A 12019-nucleotide genomic window follows, 5' to 3' on the forward strand; every position below is an offset into this window, starting at 1 on the left:
TTTACACATTTATAAAAAAGAGATAATCAGTCTAATTTGCCATATAGTTGTGAAAACTAAATACGATATGATTTAGGACATACCTAGTTAGGTATATGGCATAGAATAAATGCTTTATACAGAAGAGATATTATTATTTGTGAAATTCCTATTAGACTTCCAGTTGGCATGAGTGTAATGGTGACTGCCTAAATATTCGTCTATATCATATTTTTAAATATAATACAGATAAACAAGGAGAGTATATAAAATAAGACATAACATATACCTTAAGCCTAACTATAAAACAGAAGACATATGACCTTCAAATAATTTACAAGCAGTAAAATAAACAAACCTATAGCTGAGAGGGAGGACTTGGACAAATACTGCAGATACTATGCAAAAAATATGGTTATTACAGATAATATATTTCACTTCTTATAACTTTAAGAAAGAAACTGTGATATCAGTGACAAAATAAAATTTAAGAGTAAGTTGATTAAAACTGTTTACTCCTTTTGCTGTTACCATTTACAATATCTTTATTATTCAGAACAATCAGTAAAATGATGTATGCTTTATAGCCACTGGCTTTCTATTTAGACTTGTAAGTCAATGAGGAAATGGAATCTATAGATGGTTTGAAAGAAAGACACAACAGAGTTACTTTCGGTTTAAAAGAAAAATTGAAGTGCTCAGCCTTGCAAGTATCTGTGAGATGGATATTGGAAGAAACTCTAGAAGTTGAAATTTTATTTGTCCTTTATTGGATCTTCACACTGACATCCATTCATGTTAATACATCCTTTCATTTGTTTCTAGAAAACAGTACTTTCTGAAGCAAGTTTTTGAAAGCTTGTTTTACTTGCTGGTTCCTCAGGGTATAAATAAAAGGGTTCAACATGGGCGCAATCGAGGTGTTGAGAATAGCTACTCCTTTGGTCAGTGATGCTCTTTCTTTTGCTGAAGGCTTGACATACATGAATATACAGCTCCCATAAGAGATGGAAATGACAATCAAGTGAGAGGAACACGTGGAGAAAGCCTTTTTCCTCTGACTAGCGGATGGGATTCTCAGGATGGTGCTAAGGATGCACAGGTAAGAAAGAATCACTAATGCCAAAGTGAAGAGCAGAGTAACAAAAGCAAAGTAAAAACCAATCATCTCTAAAAGCCCTGTATCTGAGCATGAGAGTTGTAAAATGGGGAAATAGTCACAAGAGAAATGATCAATTACATTGGAAGCACAGAAATCTAGCTGGAGGATGAGCATGAGTGGTGGGAAAATGGTAAGAAATCCTCCTAGCCAGGACCCAAAGACAAGCAGGGTGCAGATTTTGTTGTTCATGATGGTGGTGTAATGAAGAGGCTTGCAGATGGCAACATAACGATCAAAAGACATGGCAGTGAGAAGAAAAAATTCAGAAACTCCCATGAAGATGAAGAAAAATAGTTGAGCTAAGCAATTGTTATAGGAAATGGTCTTGACATTCGTAATGATTGCCCTCAAAAATCTGGGAATAGAGACACTGGTAAATGTAATTTCTAAGAAGGAGAAATTCTGCAGGAAGTAATACATAGGAGTCTTGAGATGACAGTCTATCCAGGTGAGGATGATGATGGTTAGGTTTCCAGTGACACTCAACACATAAGCCATAAGTAAAAAGATAAAGATTGCAACCTGAAGCTGTGGGTCGTCTGAGATGCCCAAGAGAACAAACTCTGTAATCATTGTATGGTTTCTCATACTGCTTTTTATTTTCTTTAAGCAAAATCTGTTGAGAAACAAAACAGAAAGAAAGAGTATGTGAATAGTCAAGGAATTGAAAATTTAAAGATTTAAATGTTCATATTATTATCTCCATTGAAATGAAACATGGAACTTTTTTCCTGTGTACAATTTTGGCACAAATATTTCACACATTCTCTCTTAAAAAGGAAAACCCATACTCACAGGTCTCTGTTAAAAGTCCCCTCATGAGTGACTTTATATAACTCCTGTAGGCGTTATATAAATTGTCTATATATGAAATATATTTCTTAATTTTTACTTATTTATTTTTATTTCATTTTAATTCCAGTATTGGTAACACACATTGTTATATTCATTTCAGTTGTACAATATAGTGATTCAACAATTGCATACATCACCCAGTGCTCATCAGGACATGTGCACTCCTTAATTCCCATCCCCTATTTCCCCCATTCTCCCACCCACCTCCCCTCTGGTAATCATCAGTTTGTTCTCTATAGCTAAGAGTTTGTTTCTTGGTTCCATAAAGGAGGAGAGAATATCCAATGGGAAAAAGACAGTCTCTTCAACAAATGGTGTTGGGTAAACTGGTCAGCTATATGTAGAAGAATGAAACTACACTGCTCTCTTACACCATACACAAAACTAAACTCAAAATGGATTAAAGACCTACCTGTGAAACCTGAATGCATAAAAATCCTAGAAGAGAGCACAGGCAGTAATTTCTCTGAAACTGGACATAACAAAATTTTTCTAGATATGTCTCTAGAGGCAAGGGAAATTCATTTCTGCTATAATAGTTATCACATCTGTAGTTTAGATATTGAGACATTGTTTTCCAGTTTCCAAGATTGTGTGCCCTTAGGACTGAAATGCCTAATTCTGAGTTTTAACTTTGATGCCATTTACAAACTTCATTGTCTTCTTTTTTTTTTTCAAACTTCATTGTCTTCTAAGATTTTGGTGGAAGCTGATGACCCAGTCACAATTCCTGAACTTATTAAGAGCTACGATTATTGTTATTCTTAATATATATTCTTTTAAATGTGACCAGAAGAAATAAATGTGTTTCCTATCTTAGAAATATAAAACTAGAATTGCCTTGGTTGTAGATGAGAGTAAAGTTTTTTATTTGTGGGAAATAAAACAGAAGCCAGAGATATAATTTAACACATAGATGAAGCCATATAAATAACATACTTTTTACAACATACTGATCCAGTTATATCATCTTCATGTTCCTTATTTAAATTAACAATTGACTTAGTTTCCTGGTTCTTTTTTCTTTTCAAACTATGTTCACTTTGTCTTTTTACTCTCAAATTTGAGGACAAGAGGAGTGCATAAGGGAATTTTTTGATCACAAAATATCTCATTGTCTTCTTTCCAGAAGACTAAATAAGTAGAATCAATAAAATTTTCTGTAAAATTTACTTTATAGAAACCACAAATTATTAAAATGTAATCTTTGTGGCTAACTGAACGTAATAATAAAAAAATTAAAAATTGTAAAAAAAATGAAGCTCATTCTGTTTCAATTAAAAAAAAACAGTTAACTAAAATAAATAGGTTTCTTTTTTAGTAAATTCAGTGAATTTGGTTTTGGAGAAATTTTCAATGCCGAAAGATATAAAATATTTTTGTGATTAAAAAAATGTAATCTATATGACTTTTATCCATCATGTTCTGTCTTTATTCTTAGCAACCAGATTTAATCTCTGCTATAAGTTCTCAATAATATTTGCTGTATTATTTTCTTCCTGTGGGGATAAGTGTCAAGCTTACATTGTGCCTTTTCTTCTTTTATTTTTTCCTGACAATCAATATTCTCTTCTTTTAGGAATAGACACATATTTATTATAACATACCAGCAAAATTGGCAGATCAAAATTCAGAGATTGTTACTGTATTTTGAACAATGACTGAAATATTAAATTATAAAATTAGTAATTGTAAATATACTAGTGTGATAACTTGGGGATCCCTGCAATTTATTTCAACAAAATAACCTCTGGAATGAGAGATAAACACATTCATTGACAAGAATGGAACATACTTACTTTTTGATATGTCTAATGATTCAAGTCATAAATATAACCCCAGATTTTCTTAATTTACTTAAAATGTGAGAGGCAGTGCATTCATAATCTACTTCAGGAGGCTTTTGTCATGAGTTTACCCTTGTTTTTGTAATGTAAAAGCCTCTCACACTGAGAAAATGCAGGATTGCATGCAAGCTTTCTATAGCCTCTGCTCTAAGTAAAGGAATTTCTTTTTATCACTTTTATCTTTCTGTATAACCATAAACATTGTTTTGACCTGAACTTCAAGAAGTACTCTTGTAAACCTGTGAGTTCTTTAAGAGATTTCCAGGGAATAACGAAGGTAAAATATTTCACAGCTCCCTGGATAAAATGAAGATTAAATGAATACTATCCAAAACCAAAACAATTTTACCTTGTCTGGTCATTGTATAAATCCCTGAGAGACCAGAGTGAAGAAAGGAAAAGGTGCAAAGAGATAAACTCAAGAAGTACAGTGATGCCATGACATGCATCTTCCCAGAAAGCTAGCAAAATAGTGACATAAAAGCAAAAGTGTACCTACCAGCAACCCAATCAACCTGGTTTCCCTTTGTCTGTACTTAGTTTTCCTGATATGCCCATGGAACTCAATCTACACTCAGGAGATAATTTATTCCCAGTACCTTTGGGACTGGTTAAATACAGGACTGAGCTGCATAGTAGTGGACCCTTCAGTGAAGGTAGCACCAGGCTTTTTTAATTTATACATCTCCACCTTTATAAAATAGAATGAATAAACAATTTATTTTTGTTGTGTATTTTTATTATTAACTTTAAAGTGAAAATAGAGCTTTGAAATGAAAATGTCCCAGTTACCAAATTTGTTGTAAAAAAAAAAAAAAGAACAAAAAACTAAAAAAACATTTTCCGACTTCAGTGTTAAGCTATTGTCCACCTTCTTCCAAAAACCATTCAGGATTAAATCCTCTGCCAGATCTAAAAGTCTCTCTAGAAATCCTTTATCTTGTCAGCCCTCAGCCCCAACCTACTTACTTACTCCATGGGACCAATTCTGGATCTCATTATTCCCTTGAAAATGCCTGCTCTGTGCTCAACAAACTTACCTATGTTTTCTTTTTAAAGTTATTAATTTTTTAAAAAAATGTGAGTATAGTTGACACACAATGTCATGTTCATTTCAGGTGTACAACTTAGCGATTTGACAAGTTTATACATTATGCTCTGTTTACCACAAGTGTAGCTGCCATCTGTCCCATTACACAGGTATTACAATATTGATTGGGTATCTTCTTTTGTGTGTTTTACTCCCATGACTTACTCATTCCATAACTGAAAGCCTGTCTCCCGCTCCCCTTCACCCATTTTACCCAACTCCCCACCCACCTCTCCTCTGGCAACCATCAGTTTGTTCTCCATATTTACAGGTTTGATTCTGCTGTTTGTTTGTTTGTTTGTTTGTTTATCGGAACATTTTATTTATTTATTTGAGAGAGAGAGAAAGATAGCAGGAGAGAGCATGAGCAGGGACAGGGGAGAGGGAGAAGCAGGCTCCCCGCTGAGCAGGGAGCCCCATGCCAGGCTTGATCCCAGGACCCCAAGATCCTGACTGGAGCCAAAGGCAGACACCTAACTGACCGAGCCACTCAGGCACCCTGTTTATTCATTTTTTTTTAAAGAAGTCTTTATGAGGAGAATCATATGGTATTTGTCTTTCTCAGTCTGAGCTATTTCACTTATGATAATACCCTCTATGTCCATCCATGTTGTCTCAAATGCAGGATCTCACCCTTTTATATGGCTGCATATTTTTTTTTTTAAGATTTTATTTTTATTTATTCATGAGAGACAGAGAGAGAGAGAGAGGCAGAGGGAGAAGCAGGCTCCCAAGGAGCAGAGAGCCTGATGCGGGACTTGATCCCAGGACCCTGGGATCATGACCTGAGCCGAAGGCAGACGCTTAACCATCTGAGCCACCCAGGCGCCCCTGGCTGCATATTATTCCATTATATACATTATATATATATACACAGACACAGACACACAATATACACACACTATATATATCACCTCATTTTATACACACACACACACACAATGATAATATATATCACCTCTTCCATATCCATTTATCTATTGACAGACACTTAGGTTGTCCCATATCTTGGCTATTATAAATAATGTTGCAATAAACATAGGGGTGTGTATATTATTGAAATTGGTGTTTTTTTGTGGGGTGATAAATACCCAATAATAAAATCATTGGGTCATAAGGTATTTCTATTCTTAATTTTCCGAGGAACCTCCATAATGTTTCCCACAGTGGGTATAACAATTTACATTCTCACCAACAGTGCAAGGGGGGTCCTTTTTCTCCACATCTTCTCAATGTGTTACTTTTTGTCATTTTGATTTTAGCCATTCTAACTGGTGTAAGGTAACATCTCAGTGTGGTTTTGATTTGCATTTCCCTGTTGATTCATGATGTTGAGCTTCTTTTCGTGTGACTGTTGGCTATCTATATGTCTTTGGGGAAATGTCTATTCAGGTCCTCTGACCATTTTTTAAAACAGATTATTTGCTTTTGGTGTACAGTTGCATAAGTTCTTTAAGTATTTTGGAATTAACCCCTTATCAGATATATCGTTTGCAAGTATTTTTTCCCATTCAGTAGGTAGACTTATTGTTTTGTTGATGGTTTCATTTGTTGTGCAACAACTTTTTATTTTGCTGCAGTCCCAATAGTTTATTTTTGCTTTTGTTTCCCTTGCCTGAGGGGACAGATCTAGAAAAGTGTTGCTGCAGTTGATGTCAGAGAAATTACTGCCTGTGATTTCTTCTAGGATTATTTATGGTTCCAGGTCTCACATTTAGGTTTTTTTATCCATTTTGAGTTTATTTTTTTGAGATTTTTTTTTTTTCAATTTGAGTACATGGTGTTGGAAAGTGGCCAGTTTCATTCTTTTACATGTAACTTCCAGCACTGTTTATTGAAAATACTGTTCTTTCCCCATTGTATTTTCTTATCTCCATTGTCATGGATTAATTGACAATATGATCATAGGTTTATTTCTTGGGTCTGTAGTCTGTTGTATTGACCTATTGATCTATGTGTCTACTTTTGTACCACACTGTTTTGATTACTATACCTTTGTAGTATATATGGAAATCTGGGATGGGAGACCTCCAGCTTTGTTCTTTCTCAGGATTGCCTTGGCTATTAGGGTATTCTGTGAGTCCCTACACATTTTAGGATTATCTGTTCTTGTGAAAAATGCTATTGGTATTTTGATAGGGATTGCTCACTGAGGTCTCAGGCCACTGGACACGGATCCTAGTCCAGTATGGGCTTTTAGGGTAGATGGGATGGGAGACATTGTCCCTGTAGCTCTTTGGTTTTTTTTAAACTACAGCTTTTTTTTTTTTTTCCTGCCCAAGGACAGAGGAATCTATTTCTAGTCCCTCAGTACCATCCCTCCCACTTATGTTCCCGGTAAGGGGGTGGGGGCTCTCTTTGTTACTGTGTCTCCCTGTTTATTTTGTGCTCTTGCCTTTGTCTTTGTCTTCGGGCATTCAGAAGCTATTCAGTCAGCCCTCAGTTCTTCTTCAGGAGGAATTGTACTACTATTAGGCGTAATTTGGTGTGTTCTGTGGAGGAGGTGTGTTCAGGGTCTTCCACCACGCCACGCCATCTTCTCCCTTCAAAGAAGCATTTTAATACCTTGAAAACTCAGAAGAGTGTTTGGAACTTTAACTTTTCATTTTTAAATATAAGAGTAAATTGCACAGAATACCAGAGAAGACTTGCATATAATTTAGCAGTTTCATTGTTGGTTAAGTTTTAGGAAATCAGGTTGCTACCAGTATCACTTCATTAGCTACAATGTTAAGTCTATTTGTGTGCTTTCTTTTTCATATATACAAGTACTGGTAGAACATACATTTGAGTACTAAAATTTGATAGATATTTCAAAATTTCCCTCCCACAGACTAGAATAAACACCATTGCAAGCTAAGCATCACAGATATTAGAAATCATTTACACATTGTACAAATGGAAAGACGAAATGAAGCCACAATACACTAAATAATGACAGTCATGTAAAGAGCAGATCGCAGTGCCCAGATGTTGAGGTTAAAGAGACCCAATATCTTTGCAAACTTGCAAAACTTATTTAACCTTTCTATTTTTTTTTTTAAGATTTTATTTATTTATTTGACAGAGACAGAGATAGCGAGAGCAGGAACACAGCAGGGGGAGTGGGAGAGGGAAAAGCAAGCCTCCCCCTGAGGAGGGAGCCCGATGTGGGACTCGATCCCAGGAGCCTGGGATCATGACCTGAGCCGAAGGCAGACGCTTAACGACTGAGCCACCCAGGCGCCCTTATTTAACCTTTCTGAGCATCAATTATTCTACTCATAAAATGAGAAGACTAATAGTCTTAACTACTAGGATAACCTAAAGATTAAAGGAGATAATTAGTGAAAGTGCTACAGACTAGTTAGGATACAGGAAGTACTCAGTAGATAAATGTTTACTCTTTTAATTTTATATTCCCCAATTATTAGAGAGGTTGAACTTTTTTTTTTTTTTTTTTAAAGATTTTATGAGGCAGAGATAGTGAGAGAGAGCACCAGCGGGGAAGAGAGGGAGAAGCAGACTCCTACTGAGCGGGGAGCTGAACGTGGAGATCTATCCCAGGACCCTGGGATCATGACCTGAGCTGAAAGCAGACACTTAACTGACTGATCCACCCAAGCACCCGTGAGGTTGAACATTTTTTTGTACCTAATAGTTTTAGTGAGTGAAGCATGGGGCTATTCCATATGTTCCTACATATATGTTTACAAACACATACATTTTAATGAAAGAAGATTTTTCTTGAAAGATGGATCAAACATAGTGTCATTTCAATGAATTAAGCATAAGGCAATCTCCATATGCTTCTACACTTAAGTCTACAGACACTTATATCTTAATGAAGGACATATTACTTGAAAGAATGATTATATACAGTGTAGTTTCAATGACTCAAACACAGGGCTATTCCCATATGTGTCTACACTTAAGTTTATAGACACTTAGAGTGTAATAAAAAGAAGATGTTGCTTGAAAGAAAGGTTATAAACAGTGGAGTTTCAATGACTAAAGTACAGCAAAATTTCTGTATATTTCTATACTTACTTTTATAATCACTTACATCTTTTTTTTAACTTTCTATTTAAATTCCAGTTAGTTAACATACAGTGTAGCGTTAGTTTCAGTTGTACACTATAGTGACTAAAAACTTCCCTACAACACCTGGTGCTCATTCCAAGGACTATTCTCCTTCATCTGCATTACCTATTTCACCCATTCTCTGACACACTTCTCCTTTAGTAACTCTCAGTTTGTTCTCTATAGTTTAAGAGTCTCTTTCTTGGTTTGTCTCTCTCTCTTTTGCTTCCTTTTGCACATTTGTTTTGTTTCTTAAATTTCACTTATGGGTTGAAATCATATGGTATTTTTCTTTCTCTGACACCTTATTTCAGTGAGCATAATACTTTAGAGAGATTGAACATTTTAAAAGATTTTATTTTCCAACTATGAATTGTCTATTCCTAACTCATGTTCACTTTTTGGGGGTTATGTCTTATTTACTAGTAGGAGATATTTATTTCTTGAATATAAACATGGTGAATTTCTTTTGTTGCACCAAGTTTTCAGAACCTCTCTGCCGGAGTCCAGCTCCAGCAGGGGTGGGTCTCTCATAGGAAAGGACGGAGTCGGCGAATGAGGAGACACAGACACAGGATCAGGTTGCAAGCATCTCCTCCTGACAGCCTCGGAGGAACTTTATTTATATGTTAGGATATTTTTGTTTTTCCATAGTTTCGTAACATGTGATTATGTTTTTTTACAATTTATCGAGATAATCTTAGATCACTTTCTGGATTACAGCCATAGCCTTCTTTCATTTTTCCTTTGTAATGATTAACATGACCTTTATTGATTTCCGCTTATCGACTTTCGCTAAAACTAAAAAACAGTACGCAAAGAGAAAGGTGCTAGACAGAGCGTGACCATCTTGTTATTTTGTTCTATAGAAACTAATTCTTCATGGAATTAGTTTCATTATGATTGCTTAGATAGGCGTAACTAAGATGAGTAGTCACTTTATCATGAAACCCCAGAAATATTCCCACAATTATAAAGATTGCCATAAACAAAATGAAAGAGAATAGCAGGAGCCAGCTGTGGAGTCTCCTGTTTTCAGGATCGTCCCCCATACTTGGACCTTGTCAAACAGCATGAGTAGCTTGGCTCGCGCCATCTCCCCCTTTTTTATTTTTGGCCTTCAGTTGCAAAGTCTTCAATTCCAAATGAATTTGTTTTATTTCTCTACTTAGTAATTTGACGAAGACTGGAAAGAGAAACAAAAGGGAGATAATAATTAGTGCTGATATACCTAGATTGATGAGGGATGGAAACCAGGCAGTAGTGGAGGTGTATTTCTGCACCTCTCCTTAACTTATTTATGAGGTGCTTCTACTAAAAAATATTGTATCCAGAATTCTTGGTGACCTAGTCTTCTTAGAGCACCTTTCCACACATACTTCAAAATCATGTAAATATTCATTTATGCTCACTATTTCTATGGTTTCACTCTTCCCATTTGCTTCCTAATCCAACCAAAATTTATTCTTATGTAAGATATAAATCTGTTTTTGTTGTTTATTAAATAAATGATCAACGCTCTAATATCATTAGGTTGGAGAATTTGGACAGTGAGTCAATTAGTGCACCAATGCCATGTTATCCCCAGCAAGTAATGTTTCTAGCTCAGAGAACATGGGTCTGAGAAATTCATACTTCTCATTTTTCAGGCAAAATTAAAAAAGTTTCTTAGTACCCTCAATGTGTCTAATTTTATCAGGGCCAAGACACAGTAATATTTGACCCGTTTTTGCAATTTCAGATTCATTTTACCCCATCCACCCTCACTTTTTCCATTCCAGGATACCTGTGGTTTTATTTCCTTGTTTTAATAATCTTACTTTTTCTTCTCCTTTAGTGCATGCAGAGTCACATATGGTCTTTTCCCTTTGACACCTCAATTCACTTCTACTCATTCATCGATGATACTTTGTTTGTTTGTTTTTACTGTGTATTGCTGACACACAATGTTACATTAGTTTCAGCTGTAGGACATTGCTATTCAGTAAGTCTATACATCGTGCTATGCTCACCATAAGAGTAGCTACCATCTGTCACCATACAACAGGATTACAATAGCATTGACTACATTCCCTCTGCTGTACCTTTTATTCCTGTGATTTATTCATTCCATAAGTAGAAGCCTGTACCTCCCACTCCTCTTCACCCATTGCCCCAACACCTCCCTTCTGGCATTTGTGATTTTGTCCTAATGTATGTTCTCTGTTTTATTCTCTGTATTGATGGGTCTGTTTCCGCTTTGTTTGCTGGTTTACTTGTTCATTTTGCTTTTTAGATTCTACATATTAGTGAAAGCATATGGTATTTGTCTTTCTCTATATGGCATATTTCACTTGGCATAGTATCCTCTGTGCCCATTGATGCTGTAAATGACAAGATCTTATCCTTTCTTTATAGCTGAGTAATATTCCATTGTGTGTGTGTGTGTGTGTGTGTGTGTATTCATCTGTTAACATACACTTAAGCTGCTTCCATATTTTGAATAATGCTGTAAAAAATGTGGGGGGTATATATCTTTTGGAATTAGTGTTTTTGATAAAATATTTTTATTATTTATACTACTAAGGAAAATGATTTATGTTCCATAACCCCTGGTTTTATATTCACAATTATAAATCACTTACATGGAACCTACAGATACTTTAAATGAGGATACAACTCAGCCACTTTCATGATATAATAATGTTTAGCAAATGAGCTCAGCATTTCCTGTAGCTGTGACATGGATGTAGGAAGACAGCAGATTAGAAGTTTAAAATTTCGGGGCGCCTGGGTGGCTCAGTCGTTAAGCGTCTGCCTTCGGCTCAGGTCGTGATCCCAGGGTCCTGGGATCGAGCTCCGCATCAGGCTCCTTGCTCCGCGGGAAGCCTGCTTCTCCCTCTCGTGCTCCCCCTGCTTGTGTTCCTTCTCTCGCTGTGTCTCTCTCTGTCAAATAAATAAAATCTTTAAAAAAAAAAAAAAAAAGAAGTTTAAAATTTCATTTTTCTCTTGTTAAATCTTCATGATAATGTTAGTTCATACTAA

At 35.6% G+C, this 12019-nt stretch overlaps 1 protein-coding gene across 1 annotated transcript; it reads right to left on the minus strand.

Moving 5' to 3' along the window:
• Window positions 1–790: 790 nt before the first annotated feature.
• LOC118008448 (olfactory receptor 6C3-like) lies at window positions 791–1729 on the minus strand. Its single transcript, XM_035001991.1, has one exon. The coding sequence runs from the start codon at window positions 1727–1729 to the stop codon at window positions 791–793; it is 939 nt and encodes a 312-aa protein (XP_034857882.1).
• Window positions 1730–12019: the final 10290 nt, after the last annotated feature.

Source organism: Mirounga leonina, unplaced genomic scaffold (genome assembly GCF_011800145.1).
Source record: "Mirounga leonina isolate KUSES-001 unplaced genomic scaffold, KU_Mleo_1.0 Mir_126, whole genome shotgun sequence".
NCBI classification, from domain to species: domain Eukaryota; kingdom Metazoa; phylum Chordata; class Mammalia; order Carnivora; family Phocidae; genus Mirounga; species Mirounga leonina.